At 35.5% G+C, this 27,176-nt stretch overlaps 1 protein-coding gene across 1 annotated transcript; it reads right to left on the reverse strand.

Annotated features, from left to right (window-relative positions):
• Positions 1-505: 505 nt before the first annotated feature.
• On the reverse strand, positions 506-25,463 carry LOC131165367 (phragmoplastin DRP1E). Its single transcript, XM_058123094.1, has 15 exons — positions 24,859-25,463; positions 24,327-24,390; positions 24,124-24,231; positions 17,846-17,947; positions 17,326-17,376; positions 17,185-17,246; positions 16,716-16,806; positions 16,542-16,606; positions 9,819-10,013; positions 9,609-9,728; positions 9,449-9,519; positions 6,482-6,707; positions 6,307-6,357; positions 5,840-6,208; positions 506-793 (listed from the first exon to the last, which is right to left on the reverse strand). Exons 1-15 carry the CDS (start codon positions 24,997-24,999, stop codon positions 665-667), a joined length of 1,845 nt encoding a protein of 614 aa, XP_057979077.1. The 5' UTR covers positions 25,000-25,463; the 3' UTR covers positions 506-664.
• Positions 25,464-27,176: the final 1,713 nt, after the last annotated feature.

Genomic DNA, 27,176 nt, shown 5'->3' on the forward strand with positions numbered 1-27,176 from the left:
ATTAGTCTGGTGCGTAAGCCCAGGACACCCGGCAATATCCAAAAAAAGAACAGAAAATACATTGCTAAAATCAACTCAAGATGACTTCAATTAAAGGAACACTACATTAATTCACAGAAGGATTGGAACAAGGCATCAGATTGCATTAGCGGCACAGAGAACTCCAATTTGACAGTAAAAGAGTTTGAATCCCCAAGTTTTTAGAGGGGATTTGCTTCCCCAGTGGAGCATCCGTCTGCTAGTGATAGCCAATAGACTAGGATGGAGAAGAATGAATACAAATTTCTTTGCCACCAGAAATGGAATACATGAAAATGTATAACACATATCAAAACTCAGCCAGAAATGCATGTCCATTAACATGGAACTTAAAGTTCCCACTTCTAGCTCTGGAAATTTATCGATTTCCAACAGGGTTGTCCACCGTACACAACAAAAACTAAGGACCTATAATTTGGAGTTGATTTCACAAAACACTTCCGTACCTAAAAATAAGAATATCAGCTATACTAGGACAATCCAATATATTGACCAATAAATTTTACATGTGCACATTGTCCATATATACGAATCACACGAGGCAAGTGGAAAAAATGCGAGGGTCATTGACAAAGGCCTGGAATGAATCACCAATATACAAGGAAATGTGAAAAATACATTACTTTCATCTAGACCAAGATACAGAATCAATCTCATCTCTGGCTGACTTGTATAATTCAAGCCTTTTTGCACATTCTTGTCTCCTCTCCATCAGGGCTGGGTCTTCATCCAACAATTGAGCTAGTTGCTTACCCTAAAATTGATGTCAAAACCAATTATTACAATCACAGAGGTAGTAGAGGGAGAAAAAGAAAAGACTCCAGTTTGAATCCATTCAACATATAAATTTACTGCCCCTGCCTAATTGATTCTAACCAATACAGTATTGGTCTCAAACATAGGCACCGGAAGTAGCAAATTCACATACTAAATGAAACATACATGAAAATGCAATGGCATTATAAATGTTAAATAAAACGTACATCCATGGAAATAAAATAGGTAAATTTCTTTAATGTCTTCAGTAGTGCAGTGTCTAGATAAATAATAATATAATTTATATAAGATAAATTTTAGAAATGAAGCTATAGACCTATAAGTACCCTCCAAATAATAAATTTTAAATTTATTTAGAAATTTGAAAAATCATTAATCGATTGTTAACTGAACAAAAAATAACAATTATTATGATTTTTCATTTTAGTAGCAAATCACAACTTAGATATTATAATAAAGCTATGGAAGAAGCCATACATTGAGATTTTTATACAATAAAAAATAACAAAAGATCTACTTATTAATTTTTTTTATTTATAATGTTATGTAAATATTCAAAATCAATATTTTCATATTTTTAATTAGGTATTCCTATCATTCATGTCAAATTATGTTATAATAGCATCTCATGTCAATATTTTTATTTTATAATTTTTAAACAGAGTATTAATTTTTATAAATAACTTTGAATATTCACATTATAATATTTGTAAATTAAATTATGACAATATATTATTAATTGGTTTTAAACATATATCTCGAATTTATTCAAAATTATAAAAAAAAATTACACTATACACAATCACATGGAACAAACATGACATATTGACTAGTATGAAATAAAAACAGTATCACTTAACATGCACAGAGAGTGAAAATAATATATTTATAAAGGAAATAAAACTTTATACTATTTTTTTTTTTTTTAATTATAACAAAAAAAATTCATTAAGAAATAGAAAAATGAAATTACAAACTAGGAGCAAAGTCTTAAAGTTCAATTTCCACTAAAATTTGAATCTTAAATACATCAATGACAAGCATGTTATGTACGAGGTGCAGTAGCTGTGATGTAATACTTGTATGAAATGTATTCAGTTAATATAGATGAAATTCATAAATCAATTAAATATTATTTATTATACAAGAAAGATGATGTAGAAATAAAAAGTTAAATTAAAATGTTGTAGCTGATGTCTTTGGCTTCAATATATGATAATTAAAAGAGGAATTTCACTGTGTCAAACCTCACATATAAGTTTCCATAAATTTCATTCTACAGTTAAAATTTCAACAAATTCTGCTAAAATTTCAAGATTTTGATAAATTTTAGATGATTTGTTGAAATTTCGTGGGATGGAAAGCCAAAATTTCAATGGAAATTTCAATAATTTTGTGGAAATTTAAGACCATGCCCTGGAGAGGACAAGAGATTCTTGAAAAGGAGGAAAAGATCGAAGAGGAAAAGAAACCTAGCAAACCCTAAACAAGAAACATTCTTTAAACCCTTTCCATCATAGTTCCCAGAGCACTGCAAATTTTCTAATCAGCACTGTCCTTTCTTTACTTTTCTTTTTCCACCATTCAAATGAACTTTATTCCCTCCAGGATCAGCCAAATGCTCATCTTATCCATCACCTGTTGAGCTTTGACATCCATAGCACTAACCTCCTCAACAGGGGCAGGTTAATCCCATTACTACATTGATTACTCATTGGCAATTCTTCACCCAACATCCTCCTCAAAAATACATACCCTCCAAACCTTCAAGTGGAGGGGAAGACACGTGAGAAATATCCCCAAGTCAGTAAAAAAAAAACATATCCAAATCGTTGACAAACCTCATCTACTAATAAACCACTAGCACGACAGAAATAACCATTATAATCTCTTGTTTTCCAAAATATCACCCCATTTCTTTTCCTCCTCAATACGACTCCTTTCATTGTCCTCTAACCCTATCTTAGAACAATTATGAGACTCCATGATATAAAATTTCCATCATTAGCTCTTTCTAAGAGCATGAGACTCCTCAATATAAAATTTCAATTCTTAGCTCTTTTTAAGAGCTTACTCATTTGCAAATTGAAATTCATTTGACTATTAGCAAGAGAGCTTCTCTTGCCTAGGCTCTTGTGCCTCACTTTACAACACATATGCACCTTTGTCTCTTCTTGCTTATTGTATGGCTTGCCAACCTTTATTTCCACAGTCCTTTCCATCCATGCAAAACCTCTAAACTCAAAGCCATAGTTGTTAAAAGCGTGCCTCCTAGACGCGAGGCGCAAAGAGGCAAGGAGGCCAACTCCTCAACCCATGCGAGGCGAGGCAACTTGCAAGAGGCGCGGAGGGGCGCCAGGCGAGGTGAGGCGAGCCTTGAAATTTTTGAGCCTGTTAAATAAAGAAATAGCTAGAGACCAGAGCCCTAGCCCTCATTCGACTTGAACCAAACAAGAGCCCTAGCCCTCTTCGACCCTTCGAAGCCCCACGACCCTTCGTGAGTTCGTCTTGCACATTTCGAACCAGCAGGAGCCTTCGCGAGCATGTCTTCGAGCCTTTGAACCAGTAGCGTGAGTTCATCTTCGACATTTCGAACCAGAACGACCCTTCGTGAGTTTGTCTTCCACATTTCGAACCATTAGGAGCCTTCATGAGTTTGTCTGCGAGCCTTCGAACCAGCAGCGTGAGTTCGTCTTCGACATTTCGAACCAGCAGCGAGCTCGTCTTCGAGCCTTCGAACCTTTATAAGTCGTCTTCTTCTTTTTATTCGTGTTCAGTTCTTCTTCTTCTTTCTGCTGCCTGCTGACTGCTGCTTCTTCTTATAATATTATATGTAATTAAATATGTAGTTCAATGCAAGTTTATAACTAATACATAATACCTTTTTTACTGAATTTAGCTACTGTTTTGTAATTTGTTTTGTACTCTTCTATTTTGATGTTGAACTATGTTGAATTGTTGATGCTTTTGGCCTTGACAATTTCATTGAATTTCCAATTTTTCTATTGAATGTTTTGGCATTTTAAATTCTAATATTACTAGATATTCAAATGTTCATATATCAATTACCCCAAATAGGCATTTTACAGAATTTTAATAGTTGTGCGCCTCACCTTCGTGAGGCGCATGCCTTCACCTCACGCCTCGGCTTCAAATACCCTTTGCGTCTCGGCTCGCCTTGCGCCTCTGACTACTATGCTCAAAGCTCCTGCAGACTCCATCCCTACTCCATACAACAAATTGAACCATATGAGAGCTTCTGCAACCAGCAGCTTCCAAAGAAAACTCACTATACACCTCATCAGAAGAAGATTTGGAAAACCTAACTGACCCCTCAACACCCATGTGGTTCTCCTTCCATGCATAGTCTCAGACACTTTCCCAATTATAAATCCTCTTTTTTCTGTTAGTGAAGCCTTCACACAAATTAAAGCCTCATGTGGACTCGACTGATCCTTGCACATATTCCTTCTGTCCAGCAACCCAACTGTCCAAAACCTTCTGAGCCTTACCGCTGCTCGAACGTCCATATGGATATCCCTGCATACTCATAATCCGTGGCCAAAACCATGGGCACTCGCAAAAGCCTCCTGGTCTTGAACAAAGTCATTTAGGTGTTGAGCCTGTTCACTAACCTGGCCCATCTGGGAATTTAATGCAACTCCTTTTCTATCCAATGGATAGTCCAAGTTGAAAACAATGGTCGAGCACCAAGTCCCACATACCCAATCTCCATTGAATTTGAAGCCCCTCAAGAAACCCTAGCTGCCTCCATAACACTTGCAGCCAACACAGTAGCTGCCTCTGCTGTGGGAGTCATAGCCTCTATACAAGGATGATTGGATGCTGCAGCGTATGAACAAACTTCTCCACTTGCATCACATCACCACATCATGCACACACCTGATTCTTCTCCGACAACACTACTTGGCTCCACAAATGATTAACTTGATATATTCCTTTGCCTACATAAACATTACCAGGAAGGAAATCCCTAGGTATTGTACAATATTCTTTCACAAACTCTCACCAACCATCCCCTTTCAACCCCACCAGGAGCAAACACCAAGAACCTCCATTCTTTCCATCTGAGCAGCAAATCTGAAAATTTCCCCAACTTCATTGGTGAAATTGCCACACCGTACCTCACACATCCAAAACACTTCAAATCCCCTTCCCAAAAATCAACAACAATACATTTGAGAATCAGTTCACCGCAACTAAAGAAAACCTCACTCACCTATTTGGAGACGGATTGTGCTCGAGAACAAGAAGAAAAACTCCCTCACCACTTTATCCAAACTCAGATCAAAGGCCTTTCCTTTGGTCTGAACAAAATGCTTGTGATCCTTTCAAGTCCTACAGCAGCCATGGCTAATTGACGATACCACTACGTGAGAAAAGAAGAGAGGAAGCTTCTCAAGAAAGACGCATACCCCCTAATGAACTTATAGCTATGACTCCTCCCTCTTTAGTATCTGCCCTTTGGTATGTAGGTGATTTAATAAAATCAGAAAATCAATCAAGAATTGGTAAAATACCTCAATGACTTGTCAACTTCATATTAATTTATTAACACTTAATTTCACAATTGTTCTTTAAAAATATTACATGTTCTAAACTTCTAATATATTACAATTGTTTCCCATTTGGTTGTGTATAATGTCGCGCTGTTTAGAGAGTTGTGTGTCAAACACCTGCTTCTGCAAGGAAACTTAGCATCTCTACCACTTGCTGCAAAAGTAAAGCAGCCGGGAAAATCATCTAATTGGTCTATCATGCAATACAAATGCATCTTGCAAAGGAACATTTAAAATAAAATTTTTCAATAGCATCTAATCAAACCTTGTGTACATTATGCATGCATCTTAAAAGAAAATCTATCATTGGGTCTACATATTTGGAGGTTGCAAACCAATGTGACAGAACCTTCAGGGAGCCTAGATGCATGATATGGACATTGATATTATCTTCGTATAAACTTTTGCAGTAGTGCACAGAGAGAGCAAGAGATAGAGCTTACCTCCTTTCTTCCCACTTGTGTGTAGAAGTGGTTGAGTAAAGACTGTTTGGCCTCCCTAACTTGACAATAAACAACTGCCTTGGGAATTGTGTTCTTGAGGGTATCAGACACCATATTCACATATGATGATACATTGGACGCTATCCTCCTAAAATGACCCTCCGTGTAGCGGTCCACAGTTGAGGCAGCTGTATTTCCCCCTTTCTCCACTTCCTGGGGAAGTTTCCGGAAGAACTCCACAGTCAGGTATGAAGATTCCATGTCCACCAATCGAACAACAGTCTTCTTGCTCTCCTCGCGGAACCTTTCCAAGGCTTCACTGGAAGCAGCAGCTAGTTCAGCTTGTAGAGTTGGAAAACGTCTCAATTCCTATTCCATCAAAACAAATGTAAATCCTTCAGTTTACTGCAAATTTAGAATACAACTTGCACTCATTAAACCAAAATCTTCAGTATCTTAATCCTCACCCGAGTTTCTCCAATTGACTTTCTCACAAGTTCCTTCAAGACAAAATGAACCTACATAACAATTTCAGTCATCAGATTCAGAGACAAGTTCCATAAAGAATTGTACAATTTTCTAGATTAACTTTTTTTTATTCAAGAAAACCAAGGTAGTACAATGCCAGGAAACATTACTTACAGCATCCACTGAAGCTTCAGATGGACCCCTGAAATAATTCAGAGCCCCCTCAATAAGCCGCCGATAACCTTGCTCAGGGGCAATCAGATGTGGCTGGTATCCATCTGCTTCTGACACAACTTTCTTTACATTCTGCAGGGATAGATGTCGATCAAATGGAAGCTTCCTCAAAGCAGCAGGAAGCTGGTTGTCAAAAACCCCATAGATCCGATCACCCCCAGGTCGCCTGAAAAAGCCACATCAAAACACATTTTAGGATTCTAATAGCCGTTACAGATGTCTGAAGATAAAAAATGCAACACAAGAAATCCAGGATCAAAGATCATTTAAAACTAAAGCAGTAAATGAAGCATCCATACAAACACTTAATAAATAATAATGCATATAAATAGCAGGAGTACAGATCAAAACTGTCAAATGCCTATGGATCAAGTTGCAAGGGTCACCAAATCCACCTGATAACCACAAACTTACTAAGTTTATCTCCAGGCATGCGCAATGCACATGGTCCACCAATTTTGGCAGTTACAGACACTTTTTCATAAGTTACAGACAGTTTTTGGAAGCTATGGATAGAAATGTGTAAAAAAAATGAATATGATCAATTTACTAATTCACTCATCAGTTGAAAATTTTATTCTAATTATGAATCTGCAGGAAGACTTTTTTGGAACAATATGGGGGAAAAAAAAGGCAGATTGAAAACTGACTCTGCTTCTGTTTATTAATAGTAGAGATACAGATTGAAGAGCACACAATTATCCACTTCCAGATCAGGTAAAATTTTAATAGAAATGCACCTGTTGTCCATAATAGGTATTTATACTTCCCTGAATATGAGAGGAAATGGATTCAGTACAACCAAAATTATACATCTTGATCAATTGAATTGTTTCTTAGTGTATTCCTATACGAAATTTTTGAAGAGATCAAACATTTCTTGTCTTTTGATTCATACCGAAATATAGCAAAAGATTGGAATTTTAATTAATGGAGCATTGATTCCAGTTTTGTTAGGGTGTTTAGGCAGTTTTAAGGTGTTTGTATTGCTTACAAAGGTACGTATGTATTGCATACGAAGGTATCTTTTGAGTGATCAGCTTTGAAGAGGTTGGAAGAAGCAATTGGGTGTTTTTGTTGGGGTTTTAGGGTTTTGTTATGACTTATAATTTGTTTGGGCATTGTTGCTTCAGTTTTTTAAAATTTGGATTTGGATCAAACCTTTGCATTGGGAGGATTCTTGCTGCTTTCACAGGTTGCATTGCTGGTTTTTTTGCACATGCCTGCAGGGAAGTGGAAAAGATCAGCTCCATTGGAATTTGTCAATAATTGCTTGTGGATGAATTGGCAAGATGCTTCTTTATACTAAATATTTGCTTAATACATTCACTTCATTGCTTTGGGTAAACCCATTCGCCAAAATTGTGGTTAACAAGAAAATTCATAATAGCAAAAGAGATGGTGCAGAGTTAGTTGAGCATGTAGGTATGGAGCAATCTGATTTTGCCAAGTTTCAGATTTGGTGCTTATTGGCCTCATATCTTTTGCAGGTTATGGCCATATGCCTGAACTTACAGATATATTTGGAAGAAAAAGTGTTGTCTAGAGACCGAAGGTTGTACCCAGGTTACGGACTTGGGGTTATAGCAGGGCAAAAGTTTTCCTGCATAATAACTACTTATGTCTTGCAGTTCGACATGTTTTTGCGCCACCGATTTTCATGCTTCTCTTTTCTTGGTTTGTCTCAAATTGATGGTAAAATGGCTGGAATTTTCAATCTTCTGCATATCTAGTTCCTTTGCTCTGCTATTGTTCGAGAGGTGCCTTTGTTTCAGGCTTGGTTGGTTTCTCTATCAGGGCCATATTTACCTTCAGTAAGATTTGTTCTATATCACGATGCCATTTGGTATGATATGCAGCCAGTTTTGAATGGAGAGTGCTGTGCACCAGTGCTCCCCTTACATTTTGTTTGATCAGTCAGTTACAATTTGTGTGACAACTACTACTTTTACAGATTTTATTCTAGAGTTTTTATGCCAAATTTTTGGTAATTGTGAGTAGTTCATGATGTAACAAACTCAAGGTTTAGAAGGTTTATGTTAGATTACCAATTTACCTAAAAGGTTAAGCTGTTAGATTGTGGGCTAACAATGTATATCAAGCTTTAACACTACCCTGCACGTGCAGCCCGACAACACGTGGAGAGATTAATACACGATAATATCACCCATTATACAGAATACAATGATTTTTTAAATACCACATAATAAACGTGAGCAACAAGACTAGAAGCAGCTCTGATACCATGTTAGATTACCACTTTGCCTAAAAGCTTAAGCTGTTTGGTTGTGGGTCAACAATGTATATCAAGCTTTAACAGTTTACAAGGATGCTTTTGCTGTCTAGACATTCATCTTTGAGAAGTAAACGATAAATTACATTTTCTACTTAAAAAAGGAGCGGGCTTCTCTAAATATACTGGTTCAGATAATACTTTCAACCGAAAACAGACTTTGAAAGCACTCTAAGTAGCCTTGTCCAGAATCAAGTTGGCTGAAGTCCAACAGTCAACAGACCATCCAAATAGCGATGAAGTCAGGAATATAACCTTGAAGGGGCCTATAGCCTCAGAAATCCATCAACAAAGATTTCATTTTTTTTTTTTTTTAAATTCCTCGTAATATAAAAAAATTTCTTAAAGAGTTTAACACCTTTCTGGAGGGCCAAAGCCCCCTGAAAGCTAAAGGTGCCCTTGCACCAAAATATGATCCATCAATTAAATGAATGACCTAAGACTAGAGCACAAATCTCCTAAAAAAAATGATGGCATCTATCTTAAGCTACTTCTACACCAATGGAACACTAGAGATTTAAATTCTTGGAAAATGGCTTTCTTAAAAAAATAAATAAATAAATAAATTAGGATATCAAAGGTGAGAGACAAAATTTGTGAATTTTTGTGCTTACCCTCCATCTAGATGCTCCTTGAATATCCTGTCAAACGCACGGCAAAGTTCCAAGATGGTGTATAATTGAGCCTGCAATATAACATTCCCATTATAGAAAACAGAAGTGACTCTGATTCATTTAATAGAACTAAAACACACACACACACACACACACTCACTCCTGCATCAACAGCAATGGGTCTACCAAGGTGGTCCATCTCTGATTCAAGTTCATCAATGCTTTTATTTATTAAGGATGTGATATTTGGGATTCGAGCTCTGATCACAGATTCCAAGTGCTGCAACCAGGGAAATAATCATCATTAGACTACACCATTCTGAAAAACAAAGGGCAGCATAAAATGCAAATCAAATATGCAAAGTTATACCTTTGAGAGAAGTTTAGCGAGATGTTCTGAACCCATTTTACCAGCCAAGTGCCCATAATCAGGACTAGATTCAAAGTACTCACGCTCTTTGCGCCTAGCAACAATCATATCTACATTTTTATTGATATCAGCTTGAGAACGGTTCACAATTCCAACCCAAGGCTGTTGTAGCCGATAAGATCTTCCTTCAAGAACCTGAGAGAGAGAGAGAGAGGAGGAAGAGGAGGAGATATGGCAATTTTAGTTCAGTAGGGGGCAATTACGTACATATACATACTAATTCCTAGTTTGCATCAATTAAGGGTGCAATGCAGGCAGAGTCAGGTTAGAGGTCAACACTGGCTTTAGATAATATTTGGAGTATTATCAGTTTATCTACTTTGCATATATTATGGGTGCAATTCAGGCAGGCCAAATAAGACTAAGGATCAATGCAGGCTCAACCCAAGGTATGAACTCCCAATGTAGGCTCAACCCTCTAGACCTTCAACCCAAGCCAATTTTTGTTAAACTCAAGCTACATTGGGTATAAGTTATATCCTTTTATTTGAAATTTAAAATGACTATGAAAATAATTATTTAATATTCTTTTCGTGCAAAAATACAAGATATAAAATTCACACAAACTTGTTAAAATTGCAATCCAGATCGTAGGATTGTCCTACTTTGTCAAAATGATCGTAATAGAATCAATGGGATTGGTAGGATCAGAATTATTGCAGGATTGTAAAATCCTAGAGTTAAATTTATAATTTTGGATATTCTAAAAAATTGTTTGGAGCATTAAATTGGTGTTTGTTCACTACAATTTGTATAGAGAATCTAGAAAGTGGTTCTTTTTTTTTTAATTTAATTTTTGCGAAAATGAGCTCATAAATTTATTTTTCATCATCATATAGGCAATTCATAAATTTTAAGTTTGAGGAAAAATATACAAAATAATACACTAATGCATTTAATGGCATCAATGGTGGACTTGCTGACACGCTGATGATTATCTCCATGGTATTGATGAAGCAAATTGCGCCATTGAGGATGACATTAATGTTGAGGAACTAGAACGATACCTCGAGTTTTGTTATTTGCTTGCAAGCATAGTTGTCAAATTGAGATACAATTTGTGAATCAAAATCCCAATTTCATGAATCCAAAAATGAGAATCGAATCAAATAGTAAGATTCAGCACAAAATTTGAAAAATTAATAACTAACTTGCGTATATGGACAAGTAAAATAGGAAAATACACTGAAATTCAACAAATATCGATCATCCATGTTGATAATTGGAATTACACTTGCTTTTGAAGCAAGTTTTGTAGGTGTAAATCCTACCATGATCTATTTACCTAATGCATATATTGATATAAGAGGAAAACTAGCCATATAAACTAGGTATACCATGATCTAACCATTCCACCTCTATCAAGTATCAAGTTAAGCTAGTATCTATGAAACTATGACACATGTTATGTGACTCAAACTAAAGCACTAAAGGGGCGTTTGTTTGATCCGAATGACCTGTGAAGTGGGGCTATGTTTGAACTAGTTCACTAAATAAGTGAATTAATAAGATATCAGAGCATTTAGAGGCAACTCTAAATTTTCTTGAAATTACTTCGATAGAATCAGACATGGAAACACGTCTAAAACAAATTCAAAGATCTCTTTCCAATTGTATCTCTCAAAAAAAAATGAAATGACAAAAATTTCAATATCCATGTGATTATAATTAAATATATGACAAGAAAATATCATTTATGTTAAATTAAAAACTTTAGCTTATGTAATTGCTCATTAATTTTATCAAATATGTATACTCTTAAATATTGAAAAGATTAAAATTGAAAACAACACACGTTTAGACATAGATACCAAACAATTAAAATAATTTAGGGGTTGTTTGGTATCATTATAAAAAATTAGAGAAACGAAAACCAAAAATCAGAAACAGAAAATAAAAACTAAAAACCAGCAACCTGTTTGGCTAAAATTTACAAAACTAATACAAATTAAAAACTTAATTAAAAAAAATGCATATTCTCATTTTGAATAAAAATATTTATGAATGTATAATTAAAATAATAAAATTACAAATAATACACATTAAAAAATTACTATAATAAAAAACTAATACAAATTAAAAACTTAATTAAAAAAATGCACATTTTCATTTTAAATAAAAATATTTATGAATATATAATTAAAATAATAAAATTACAAATAATACACATTTAAAAAATTACTATAATAAAAATAAAATTTATTATAGTTATTTTACTTAATTGTTCTACTTTCAAAATTTACTTTACAATAAAAATTTTATTGGACATGACAATTGACAAATAGTAAAATTCTTATGTAATTGGCTTTATTATTATTTTTTGAAATTTATGTATATTTTTATTTTAATTATATTTAAATTCATATGATCATTTAATTTTGATTTTAATTTAAAAGTGTATAAAATAAATAATTTAATTATAAAAAACTATTTCTAGATATTAGAATTTTTGGCAAACAACTATAAACCGGCAACAGAAACAGAAAACCGACAACAGAAACAACTGCATTTTTATAATCTGTTTTTTCACTATAGAGAAACACAATCAGAAAACAACAGCGATACCAGCAAGCCCTTAGATTTTAGATACAGTGAGCAACTCAATTTCAATTTAGAACTGGTTCAAAAAATCACATTTGGATCCATTGTTCAGCACTTAATACTTAAATTTTACCAAATGCCCCCTAAGTCTAAGAGTTTAAGATACACTAAAAAGTAAGATAAGGACTCGTGAAAATTTTTTGAAAATTGAACTTCATGTTTATGGTGTAAGTTTACATGTTTAACAATAAAAAATGTGTATGCTTTCTTTGAAAAACAATAAGGAGAGGAATGAAGAAATTTTAATAAAAAATTGAACTTTATGGTTTTTAAGGGAATGAATCAATAGACAACCATAAAAATTTAAATTTTATCGTGTTTAATTAAAAACACATATACAAAACTAACTAAATATAAAAATTAATGAAAATCAAATCTTAAATCTAGAGTGGAGAAGGCAACATGCCAACCAAAGGCTCACCCACCTAGTGGACTTTGGTTTTCTTCTCAAGACTGATTTCCTTCTCTAACTCTGGTTTTCTTCTAATCTTATCGAATGGCAGAAAAGAAAGGTGCAAAATGAGAGGGCCAACAGACTTCTTTCTTCTTTCTTGGAGGACAGAACTCATGTAAATAGCAAATAGAAAGGCCATCAAAAAATTTAAAATCTTTAAGTTGGGTTTTAGAGGAGTTGCATCTGAATCTTACGATTCACATGATTCGATTCGATTCAACAATTCACCAAGTGAATTGTGCCATTTCTGTACAAGGGTTCTACAATTTGAGCTACTTTAGTTGCAATTTTTGCAATTTTGCTAGTTAGCAACCATGCTTATAGAACTATATTATGGAATTTATGAAAATATAAAATATAAATGCATTCTTATATTTATTCTATATAGTTGATAGAATCCAATTTTAGCACCTATTAAAGTTTGATATCCATTGTTGGCCTATAACCTAATAACTTAAGCTTTTAGGTAAAGTGGTAATCTATCATGGTATTAGAGTTGGTTACCAAGAGGTCTTGAGTTGTAGTCCTTACTCATCATGTGTTTATCTCTCCACGTATTGTTGGGCTGCACATGCAGAGGAGTGTTGAAGCTTGATATACATTGCTGGTCTACAACCTAATAGCTTAAGCTTCTAGGTGAAGTGGTAATGTAACAGCAACCTCATATAAGCCAATGAGCCAACCACTCTTAAATCCAACGCACATGGAACCCACATGGGACCATAAAAACAATGGAGATGGAGTGAAATTTTACCTTGTATCCAATGTGCCAGCCAAATTGAGACCCCATTTAATTGTGGGTGGAGTCCAATCAAAGCAGTCAAAGTTGACTACTTTAAAAGTGGCCTAAAATTCAAAACAAACTTTGATTGGACTTACTGCAATGGAACTGGATCCAAATTTAATCAGCAAGTAGGCCATTGGATACATTTTTTATCAAACGGTCTATCTTTCTTTATGGTCCCATTTGGGCCCTATATGCACTTGCTCTCACAAGAAGAGTTGGCTCACTATATAATAATATAGCATATTTTGTCTGCCTAAGCCCAGCCAAAGATGAGGTTAGGTTAAGGTAGGCCAAACCAACCCCCACCAGCCTGCCCAAGTTGCTACCCAGCATAAATTAACAGATATAGAAGACATAATAAATAATAGTGGGAAACATGTATTGATAAATATTTGGAAATTTTTTATAGAAGTATAAGCAAATTAGTATGTATTCGAAACATGTTCATAGAAGCAAATGCACTTGTTACAAATTCTTATGCACTTGTTACAAAGCCATATAAGTGTTTCCTTTTTATTTTTGAAAAAAAAAAGGAAGAAAAAGAAGATAAAGAAGAAATATTAGAAAGAAGAAAGAGAAATTACAACCTAGACAAGGTCAGAAAGTCCAAAAAAATAACAAAACAACAAAAAAAAAATGAAGAATAAAAAAAAACAAAGAACATGAAATAATGAAATAAAAACTAACAAGAATTAACCAAGAAAACCCCTATTTAAACCCTTTCCATCATTGTTCACTAAGCACTTCTGATTAGCCAATCCTCTCAAGGCTTTCTTCCCCTTCTACCACAAAAAAATCACACTCCATTTCCTTTAGGATTAGAGTCCTCAGTTAGCAAACCCATCTTATCCATCAATTGTTGTGCTTCTATATCCTTGCCAAGAAATTTTCTCCATAGGAATGGACAGAATTCTGTAACTATGCCTATTGCTTATTATCCATACCACCAGCCTCAAAAACAGGAATCCCCTCCAAACCTTCCAGTGGAGGAGAAAAATATGATAAATCTCCAAGCAAATCGGAAGAAGCAACTGTGATCACAACCAAATTCACTAAGGGCTTCACTGCCATTATCCAAGAGATCCCCTATTCCTTCTTCACCTTATCTTTCTCGGTTTTACAACCCTCTGAGCATTTGGATCTTCCACAATACATAACTTTCCTTCTCTCCTTAAAAACTTTGGCACTATTTTGCCAAAACCCCTCTCTTCTCTTCAATTCTTTCCCTGATTTCCAAACCCACCAGGACCGCCTTCCGACAAGCATGAACCTTCCCCTAAACTTATTCTATTTGCTTCCCACGCCAAAACATTCCCCCCCCCCCCCCCCCAACTCTTGAACCATCATTTTTCCCTTGAATTTCTTTAACACCAGCTTCTATGTCCTCTGTAACAACCCCCCTTATCAACAGCCAGAACTCAAGACTCATTTTTATTTCTCCCCTCCATGGAAGTATCCTCCAACTCGAGTCTTAGCTTTCACGGACTTTAGTCCTTCAAACTTAACTGGACTAGAATCTCTTCCAATGTAAAGGTGGTAGCCGTCTGCACAATCTCCATCTATGAACAAGAAGTCAGAGGTTGGTTTGCTTCAGAGAAGGAGATGAGTCTATAGGATGCCCATTTAAAAAATTACCTAAGATTTGGGCCGGATTGCTAACTTGTCCAACTTGCTGAGCATGAGATATAAAATTGACCTTCTGCAGACTAGATTTTTGGACCTAAATTGGAGGTCCATTTTAATAATCTGGAACTGATTTAAGACAGCCTGAAAGCTGGCCCAGATTTAGTGAATATTAATAATACCAGCCCAACCCATTCAAAACCCACACTGTTCCCCTTGGATTCGCAGACCCCATCCCCATTATTGACACAACAAAGCACATTACATTCCCATCTTCTCCACCCAATAATCCTTCATTGAAACCCTAGGCACATCTGGATGCAAAGCAGGATTGAACAATGCACAACCAGGCATCGTGACCTGCATCGCACCCTACACCAATTGCAAACCTTATTGCTTCCCGTTATCACCACCTTGCTCAATGAGTGATTGGTGTTCTATATCCCTCAGCATTAACACAGACCATCGCACCAAATGCCTTGGCCAGTCTTCCGCACAAATCCTCACCATCCACTTCTTTAGATCCTCCGGGAAAAAAAAAACGAAAAATACTTAACTTTCCAACCCAATCCTAACTCCAAGTACTTCCCCACTGTTGTTGATTGAAGTGCCAACAAATACACGATGCTGCCAATTCAAATGATCCAGGTAAACCCCCCCCCCCCCCCCAAAAACGCAACCTTCCAAACATCACGACAAACCCTCGAGGAACCACTTCACCATTAACAAAGATAATCAACCATCAATTATGTTTAGGGTTCCGCTCCAACACAAAAAGAAACTTGACATTTCCCGCTCCATCCAGCCTCAGATCAAAGGTCTTCCATTCAATCTGGACTGATCTTCTGCTAATCTCTTCTTTCATGACCTACACACAGCTGCCATTGCGACACATTAAACCAGGGAGGAGAGGGGAAGACAGGTTGCAAAGGGGAAGGTCATGTTCTTCTTCAAAGTAGCTTCTTATATAAGCATTTCCTTCGACTTCAATCAGCACTAAAAAATCAATTATTAAACAATAATAAAAAAGAAAGTTGGTCTTTATAATTTCAAGTACTGCAACTTCAAAAACATAAATATACAAATGCGTACTTATTTTATCTTTTCACACATTGCCCATATGCATGAATGTGAATGACCTGCACATGCACATGCAAAAACGCACTCACAGAGAGAGAGAGAGAGAGAGAGAGCTTACATCCAATGCATTAGTTCCTTTATCCATTAAATCAAGCTTTGTTAACACTCCAAATGTCCGTTCACCTGGGCAAATTGCAGGGGTAATTGCATTAGGAAAGACTGAATGCACATGACAGGGCAAGTGATCAAATGCATATAATTTGGCCACCATAAAAAAGTAAAGAGGACATACCTGTGGGATCAACTTCCCTGGAAAGTTTCATAGCGTCTGATGTGGCTATATCTTGATTGGCAGGAGATATTGCTAAGATAACGCAGTTGGGCTACAGGAACCATACATCCATCAATTAGGACTTAAATAACAGCTGAAGATGAAAACTCAAAACACTTAAGTGTCTATAGAAGGTACCTAGGTAATTTGACTATCATACATGAAAATTGAAACTTTCAAGTTTTTTGAGTTTATTTGAATTTTCAAAACAAACACAGACACACACAATTAGAGGCGGCATACATGATTCACTTAGCACTGATTTGTTTAAATTTCTTTGTTCGAACTTCAAAGATAAAAATTCATGTTTCTACAGTGAAATGCCATGCAATCACCGAAACATTTATTTATCGATTCTTAGATGATGATGATGAAGATGACAACAATAATAATGTTCTTCTTTATGAAAGAAAAGATAATCTGTATTTACCTTCTCAATATAAGATCGCACCATGTTTTCTATATCTTCAACAATACCTTCAGGCTGTCCCTCTGCAAAGAACAAAGTACTTTTGGAAAAAAAGCCCATATCACTTTACAAGTTCCAAAATAGAACGGGCAGAGCACTTACCAACAGCAACCTTTGTCAAACCAGGTAAATCAATTAGGGTCAGGTTGACAACTGTCAAAAACAGGAAAGCATGAGGTGATGCAAAAGAAAACCATAGATGCAATACAGAATATAAAATGAAAGGAATCTGCAATTTGTGTGAGGTTCAAATGGAATAAAAGCTCAACTCAAAGAGACCTTTCATGGATAGACATATGCTATGTATCTATTCTTATGACCAAAGACCACTGAATAAGCCTGCTTCCTCTAATATGTACAACTGGAAAGTGGCTAAACAAAATGCACCTAAATAATCAAGGACCTCCAATGAAGATACACCAACAACTGAGATTGTACAGTGAATCCAATTTAACAAATGAAAGTTATTAGTGTCATGGAAATGATACTGAATACTGACTAATCATTTATATACCCTCCTTCATCAGCACACTTTCACATCCCTTCTGTATTCTTGGACTGTTAACACCATCAACCCAATACAAAGCATTCTAGAAAACATCTATAATGATAACTAACTCACCATTTGGAGAATAGATGCTCAGATGGATGGGAACAGGAGAAATCTGTTTTGTCCTCCCTGTCATTCTATCAGTCTCATCTTGAATTTCTTTACGAACCATGGCTGCACAAAAAATCATACGATAAAAAGCTCAAAAAACTTCTATGAATGCTTATTTATAAGCACATGACAGCAATACAACAACAAACTTTGTTTTAAGAAAAACTCATTCAAGTTAATTCTATCAAAACATTGCATCAATGCAGTTAAGGATGCAAAGTGCAATATCTTCTATCATGTAACATTAGTAACAAGAAGAGTTGAAGCGCGCGCGCGCGGGGGTGGGGTGGGGGGTGGGGGTCAATATATACCATTCCTGACCATAATATACACATTTCATCTGATAAAGAGTAGATATATCATCTGAAAATCTCAATAGGCAAAGAACTCAACTGACAAAGCACAAAAATATAATACGTTTTCATCCAGTTAAAAGCATCTCAAGGTAAGCGCACAATTCCACACAGATTCTCAAGTGGATCAAGCTATTATAGGCTTATCCAGGAAGCTCTCGGAATGCACTTAATCCGTGCAAACCTAGACCACAAATGTGCGGAAAAAAAAAAAGAAAAAAAAAAAGACATCATTTAAAGAATAAAAAGAGAGAAAAAACCGTCCCATAAAACATACAACCATTTGTCAAGAGAACTTTCAGAATTTTGAAAAAAAACGAGAAAATTGAATTAGCAATAGAGAATCTGATTCATACCTAAATCCTAGCCCAAAACAAAGAGACTTAGCAATCCATTTAATAAAAGATCACATCTTTGTAACCAAAATACAACCAATTTTAAATTATTTGGGCTCAACTAAGCTTGCTTTTTTAACAAATTTTTAATTTCGTAATATTTCAACATTTAAAGTACTTATGAAAAAACATTTAATTTTTGCATTATTTTTGTTTCCATCACATAAACAAGAAAGCTAGTCGGTTCTCTACAAAACATTTAGGGATTATTTGGAACCACTTGTGCAGAAGTCTTTTCTGAAAAATTACTGAATTTAGTAAGCACCGATAATAAGTACTATATTGAGGAAATGCTGAAAATCATAATAGTGTTTGATTGTGCCTAACAATAAGTACTGATAAAATAAGTGGTGTTTGGATACTCACTTTTATTACAAGTGCAGTATGAGTCATTATTATTATTATTATCATATGAACAATATTATTATATATTCAACATATAACTAATATATTATAGCAAAATAATATATGATTGCTAAATGATGTTAATAATTGTTACTGATTATTTTAGCTATTCAGTATTAATGTTGTGTTAGTAAGGGTGAGTCAATACATAAGGGTGTTATGGTCATTGTTATATACTTGGCATATTATAAATAGGGGGAGAGACTTATTTATTGTGATTGGATCTTTCAATCAACATAATACTCTTAATATGGTACAAGAACATGGTCCCGAGACAAAAACCTTAAGTGCAACAGCCACCGTAAAATTGAAGCCTAAAACCCTAAAAATAACTTCATGCCTACCATCATAGGAGAAGTGCTAGCACCACTGCAGGCCTAAGAACCAGCCAGCATCCACTGAAAGACACATAGGTCCACGGCAATTCCCTAGACAACATTATGATTACGAGGGACGATAATCAAGGTAATCAAATCCTCAAGCATTTTCTATAGACTAAATTTCATACCAAAAATTTAGGGTCGTTGAAATAGTTCTTTGGTATAGAAGTATCTACCATTTTTTCATAGGAGGAGTATACTCTAGACCTTTTCGATGAGAGTCATAAGACTGGGTTGTTGGGATCCAAGCTTGTTGATACACCATGGATTGTAACAGCAAATTAGTGCTAGATGTGGATGATTTGTTGGTTGACCTTGGACGATGTAGGAGACCTATTGGAAAATCAAACTATAACTCAACTAGATATAATTTTTACAGCAAGCGTTGGGAGTCATTTTCTAGATTCTCCAAGAACAAGTCACTTGTATGCAATCGTTCATATCTTGAAATGCCTTACGAGATGCATCTAGAATAGGTCATACCAAGATCAAACTCATGCTCATTTTTTTTGGGATTCAAACTTGTTGAAACACCATGGATCGTAACAGCAAATTAGTGCTGGATGCGGATGATTTTTTGGTTGACCTTGGACGATGTAGGAGATCTAATGGAAAATCGGACTATAACTCAACTAGATATATTTTTCACAGCAAATGTTGCAAGTCCTTTTCTTGATTCTCCGAGAACAAGTCACTTGTATGCACTCATTCATATCTTGAAATACCTAGAATAGATCATAACAAGATCAAGTCATACCAGGATCAAAGTCATGCTCATTTCCAAGGATATACACATGTGGATCGGGTTGGGTCACCTTCAACAAAAGATCCATGACCAAAAACTATGTTTTTGTTGGTGGTAACTTGGCATCTTGCAAAAGTAAGAAGCAAACTGCAGTGGCTAGGTTGAATGTTAATATCGAGCCATGGTCCACACTACACATGAGTTGTTTGGCTAAAGAACATGTTGGAAGAACTTGGTTTTCCACATTCTCATAAATGGACATGATGTGTGATAATCATGCTGCAATTCATATTGCCTTCAACACAATTTCCCATGAGCAGAAGAAACACATTGAAGTTGATTATCACTTTGTTTAGGACAAACTTGAGTAGAAGCTCATTATAACCACTCGTGTGAAGTTTGAAAATCCAAAATGCTTTTGTCATTCATTTCTAAGAAGCTTTATTTTTTTAACAGTAAAAGAAGATATATTAAGGTAAAGAATGTACAATCAAAGCAGGGATACTAAATCCTAAAAAAAAAAAAAAAATTTAAAAAAACGAAAGAAAAAAAATAAACAAATAAAGAAAAGCAGAACAAAAAATTACAAAAAAAAAAATAACAACTGCTATGATTAGCCACGAATTCCCCTCTCTAAACCCTTCCCATCATAGTTCACTGAACACTTCAAATTAGCCAACTCCCTCTAACCCTTCTTCACCTTGGATTTGCCACCATAATCATTACCTCCTTGATCAGACAACATGTGGCCCAAGTCATCCAACAACCTCTTGAGTTTCAAAGTCCTTCCCAAGAATTTTATCTTGAACAATTGAGCGTCAATAGGAAAATTCCATCCTTAACCTTTTTATCATCTTTGGAACCTCATCTTCAAATATATTATATCTTTTAAACCTTCTAAACGAGGAGGCAGCACGTCAAATAAATCCCAGAGACAATCATTGCAAGAATTGGAGGTATATCCACATTGTTCCAGAATATGGTCCAATAACATACCTTTTCCACATTCAAAATCACTACTCCCCATGTTGTCCTTATCTAAAACATCTCCTCATCTCTTACTTCCATTATTTAATTTTTCCCCTCATTGATAGGCTCTTCATTTATACTTAACACACCTTTGGAATCCCTCTTTATAATTTTATGTGTTTCACACTAGATAACTCTCACTTATCTTCAATAAGTTCCTACCTTTTTTCAAAGCCCATCTAAATTTCCTTAAAATGAGCGTACACCTATAGACTCCCTTTCCAGATTGATTTCCCATCGAACCAAAAATGAAATCTTGATTTTCAAAATCACAAGAATTAAAATCCTTAGAACCAAACTCCCCCCTTACATTTCTAGAGCTCCCCCCTAATATCATTCTCCTCTAATCAAGGAGAAGCATCATACCTAACAAGCCTTCCTCCTTCCGTCACTTGCACTTTACTTTTATTAGAGTATCCTTCATCATGACCATCAAAGATGTTATTCAAAGAAGAGCACAATATTCAATCACCTTGTACTCCATTCAAAGATGGAAGTTGTTTGATATGTTGCTGCTCTGGGGGACGAAGAACTCATGTATCCCCCCAACTCGGGGGTGAAGAGGCTCCCCTACGTTCAGGGGATTGTAGAGACTCTTGGGCCTTCCCAGTTAAGTGGCCCAACTATGTTTCTATTGAAGCTTTCCCCCCTACCCAAGCTTGTTTTAAAAAATTAAAAAATTGCTTTTGGGCCTCGTTAACTAGTTGGCCCATCAAAGAATTTAATATACTTATTATTTTCGAACAACCGGTCCAAATCAATGTTAATTGGCAATAAGCCCGGCCTAGCTCACTCAAGCTTCATAATCCCATCTTCCATGTAAGAAACCCTAGCCCCCTATGATTTTAATTGCTCTGTCGGCAATATCACCTTCAATGCCATCGATTGTTCTTGGGAAGCTAACTGAATGAACTCCTTTTGCAACCTTCCTTGCAACAAGCACAGACCATCTCCTGAATATTCTTAGAAATCGATTGACCTACATGATCGCCTATACTTCTAGCAACAACCTGAATCCATAAGAGATTTCTGTAGATCTTCATGGTATCTACTCCATTTGTTGAAGCTTGATATACATTGTTGGCCCACAACCTAACAACTTAAGCTTTTAGGTAAAGTGGTAATCTAACATGGTATTAGAGCTGGTTGCTAGGAGGTCCTGGGTTCTAGTCTTGTCGCCCGCATTTATTCTGTGGTATTTAAAAATTTATTATGTGTGTTGTCAGGCTGCACATGCGGGGGAGTGTTAAAACTTGATATACATTGTTGGCCCACAACGTAATAGCTTAAACATTTAGGTAAAGTGGTAATAACACATTTGAGTCCAATCGACAAGAACTCTCCAAAGCAACGAAAGCATCCAATTGAGACCACTCTTCCCCTTTCAGCCCTTTAGGAACAAAAATGGAATATTTCTTACCCCTCCATCCATGTCATAATTCCACAAATTTCTCCAGCCTAGTCACATGAATCCCCATCCAATAATCAACATAACCTACCTAAAATCTTCGAAATCCCCTGCCCAACCTACCAACAAGAGCCAAGAACCCCTAAGAAAACCATGAAGTTGCTCACAAAGAGTCATACCCACCAATTGCACTTACGATTCTTCTCAAGAACAAACAAAGCTCCAACATTCCCTACCTTATCCAACCTCAAAATGAAGGACTTCCTTTTGGCCTGGATAGAGTAAAACTGCCATCAAACCTATCTAGTAACATTATATCGGACAAAAGAGAGATGAGCTATGAAAGGGCAATTACGCAAAAGAGAAAACCATCGCAAGAGACAATCCTTCTTTCCTCAACTGACCAATCATCTCTAACAAACTAAGAGCATATGGCATCTATGCTCCAACTTAAGGGGGAGTATTACTGGTAATTTTTAGTTTTTAGTATTTCTATTGTGTGTTATTGTTATGTTAGTAAGGGTGAGTGAGTCCATGAGTTTGCAAGGCTATTATGGTCATTGATATGTACTTGGCACATGTTAAAAATAGATGGAGACCAATCATTGTGATAGGTTTTTCAATTCACACATATTAAATAGAACTATTAATATTTCCTAATTAAGATGTTCAATTTACATTATTAATATTTTCTAATTAACAATTTAATTAGTATTTATAACAATTGACATTCTTAATTACAAGTTTAATGTTTTCTATTATATGAATTAATATTATTATTAATGATCTACTTCTCATCCCAAAATCAAGAGCCCAGTGAGGGCAGAGGAGGAGAAGCTAGCAAAGGAGGAGGAGGTGGCAGCAAAGAAAAGACCCAGCACAACAGGACACATAGGGGAAAGAGAGAGAATAGAAAAGAGCAAAATCAGGTATTGCATATGCAACTTGCCATATATTTAGACATTTTTAGGTTTCCCGCATAGATCACATAAAAGGTAAAATCATAACACAAATGTGAACCGCTTATTGAATATCTTCTCTTCCAATAGATTTGACCATGCATTCACATGCATACACATAGCTGCATTGAATACACCTCTTTAACAAAAGCACGCACAAATGATTGAGGATAATTTTCTCTCTTTATTGCAACTAGCTCAAGTTCAATATGTCTAGTTTCAAACATATAGTTGGTTAGCCTTGATACACATTATTGTCATATTACCTAACGAGTTCAGCTTTTGGGCCAATTAATTATTTAACATGGTATCAAATCCCGGAGGTCTAATGCTAGAATACCAGCCCTTCTAATGCCATTTCACATGTAAGGCACATAGGCTCCATATAAGAGGGTCACAGTCCATCAAGGGGAGTGTTGAGGCTTGATATACATGACCTCCTAAAGTTTTATAAATTATCAATTCGAGGCACACAACAAGAAACCTTACAAAATTTATCATTTCAAGGCGCCATCTTATACTAGTAAGTGAAGGGTTAACATGAGCAGTAGAGACTACTACATACAAAAATCAGTGAATCTCCTTCTTGGGAGGTGAAGGAATTCGCCATACTCCTGCTGTCCATCTTCTGTCCTGTGCAGCTGCAACACCAAAGGCCGCCTTGTCACAATCCCTGTTAATGTCCAAGATCAACTTCAATTGACACCATGCAAAAATATCCAATAAGGCATAAAAACACGAACCAAAGAAAATTATAAAAATCCTTACCGGATCCTCTTGGAAGAAAATCTCGCCCCACAATGCTCTCCAAAACTGAAGACTTTCCCGAACTCTGAACTCAGCTCCAATAATCCAACAAAAATCATAACATCAGAAACAATAAGAAAGCAACCCTCTCTATCTCACCAAAAATTTAAAAAAAAATAAAAAATTTAACCGCTCCATTTTCCCCATCTCGTCTCTCTAGAAAAGACAAAATCTTTAACAGCTCCCCGAAGGCCTAAACATGAATCTCTCTAAACAATATCTTTCTGTAACACCTAAAGTCTTTCTCTTTCTCAAAAATTCATTGGCGACCTACCTCTAAACTTTCTGTGTATGCTAAACTAAATATCACTCCATCCAAAACCACTCGCTCTCCCTCTTTCTTAGCTAAAATCTCTACAAGAATATAGCTCAACAAAATAGAAATATCTCTAAAATTCATCCGCCATCCTGCTACAAACCTGCATATCCCTCCAAAAAAAAGAAAACTAAGAAATTAAGATAAAATAGAGAAATCAAGAAGAACAATTAGAACCTGTCCACCAACAACAGCAACAGAAGGTAGAGCCTCCCAGAGAGACGAAAAAGCGTTTTCGCCACCACCATAGTCACCGAGTGCAGTACAAGCCCTCTGAATCCGATTCACCAGTCCAATCAAGCTCTCCATGGTCGTCATCTTCCCTACCCTTTCCCACCTATCCGAAGCCCGCCCTGCCCTTAACTGCTTCTACAAAAACCTAGAAATCCCGAGGTTGTTCCAAACACGGAGAGAGAGAGAGAGAGAGAGAGAGAGAGAAGCTGGGTGTCGACTTGAAATGGACGCAAGAACAGCCTCAAGAGCTAGCCTGGGGGTACCGTATTTGGGTTTGGAGCTTGGAAGGTTCTATTCTATGGAGAACGCCTCTTTCGGAGGAGTGTACAGGCGGCGGAGATAACATGCGCCGAGGGGTCCAGAATGTCCTACGATTGGTCAGTTTTGGCTTCGGGTGATGTCTGCTTTCTCTTTTTTAGCGTTTGAAATTTTGAAAATTTGAAACTTCCAGACGAGAGTAGCTGGGTGGAAAGTGCAGACGGCGTGTGGGTCGCCCCTTATGACACGCGAAAGGGCGCGCGCGCGTGAGCCCTCTGGCATTTCTCATCGGAAATCATCACGAGGTTGTGCTTCATTTATTGGAATTTTTATCCAAATATTCTACTTTTAATTTAAGGAATTTTTTTTAAAATATTGTAGTTTTGAAATTATTTAGCTTATTTGTTATTAATCATAACATGGCAATTTTTTATTTTCAATAATAAATTCATGACTTTTAGAGTTGATTAATTTTTATATTTGCTAGAACATACCAAAATCTCTATCTAATATTGAGTATCCTAAATTTACTTTCAAGTTTTTTTATTGTTATAATTTGAAATCATATCCAAAATATCTATTTTTAAATGGATAATAAAGTACAATTAGTATTTTTCTAACCTTTGGACATTTTTTATTTGCTTATATAAATAAACGTCATTTGTCACATCACATTTAATTTATAAACATCTTTCAAAAAATCGTATTATCTTTGTAAATGGAAAAAATGAATAAAAAGAGAATTAAAATGTGCTAAGAGTGTCAAGAAAGTATAATAAATAATTTCTTCTCTAACATTTAATTATAATTGGATCTAAGTCATATGGTATGTATATTTGAGGGTGGATGTCTTTGGCATGGTAAGGTTTTGATTATAAAACCTTACTCGTAGTCTTCCATCTACGAGGGATAGGATAAAAGAAAAAAAAATTCTCTTTGAGTTTTAGAGAGGAATGTCACCTCTAGTCATGGATATCGTCCAAAGGAGCCAAGTAACTTGTCTCATCTTTTACGCTTTGTATCTAATATTTAGATACGATGTATGAGGTTACCATAGATAACCCAATTAAGCAGGCATGCTAGAAACACGTGTTTTGGCCTTTTTTTCTCATGCCAAGGTTCACTAGGTAGGATAAATATTGATATCACAATCCATATATTGCTCAAAAAGAAAAATTTATGAATTGGTAGAATTCAAACCTGAATATTCTTGTGCTATAGTTAAGAGCGTGGATTTTAAGCTTTGTGTTTTGATTTGTGTGACTTGAAAAACATATAATATAAATTTACAATAAGTTTTTTTTTTTTTTTTACTCAATTTTAGTCTCATGATTTTATGCTTCAAATTATTTTATTGTTAAACTATTTCGTATTATGTATGCAGAAAGAAATGGATAGTATCTGTGAATTGATCCACTATTACATTATGATCAATTTTTTTTCTTTTTCGATAGGTGTTAATGGAGGGCCACAATTATACTTTGATTCAAATACGTGCAGACTTAGCTAAACATTATTTTATGTATTTTTATTTGAAACCTTAAATATGTATTAGTTTCCTCAAGAAGCTAAATTGGCCTCCCCAAGCCCTTAAAATTAATTGCTTTGGACCATAAGCCTCTCCATTGTGATTAATGAAGGCATAATCTCCAAGGCTGGGGCAAAAGATGAAGGTATATTAATTGAGTGTAAAAGGAAAAAAGACAAATTCTTTTTGATACATAAATGGAGGAAAAAAGCACATGGGAGTATTAGTATGCTTTTTAACTCCTTTTAGACCATTCACACAAGGGAATAAAGAAAGACTTTCTTATTAAAGCAAGTCATATAATTTTTTCTTTCATTTTTATTTAATTACTTTAGGGAAAAGGTTGAACGTAGACTATATGACAAAATTAAGATGAGTAAAGTAGAATGGACCCACATGCTTGATTCAGTCCAATCTTATCACAAGTCACGTGCCTGTGGTGTGTATTATTGTTGATGTTTGGGAGATTGACATT

Source organism: Malania oleifera, chromosome 10 (genome assembly GCF_029873635.1).
Source record: "Malania oleifera isolate guangnan ecotype guangnan chromosome 10, ASM2987363v1, whole genome shotgun sequence".
NCBI lineage: Eukaryota > Viridiplantae > Streptophyta > Magnoliopsida > Santalales > Ximeniaceae > Malania > Malania oleifera.

Coding starts and splice junctions, on each gene's coding strand:
- LOC131165367 (XM_058123094.1), bottom strand. CDS start 24,999: ATGACGACCATGGAGAGCTTGATTGGACTGGTGAATCGGATTCAGAGG. Junction 16,607..16,715: donor CAGGGAAGTTGATCCCACAG/GTATGTCCTCTT, acceptor CAATTTGCCCAG/GTGAACGGACATTTGGAGTG. Junction 6,708..9,448: donor AAGGAGCATCTAGATGGAGG/GTAAGCACAAAA, acceptor TGGCTTTTTCAG/GCGACCTGGGGGTGATCGGA.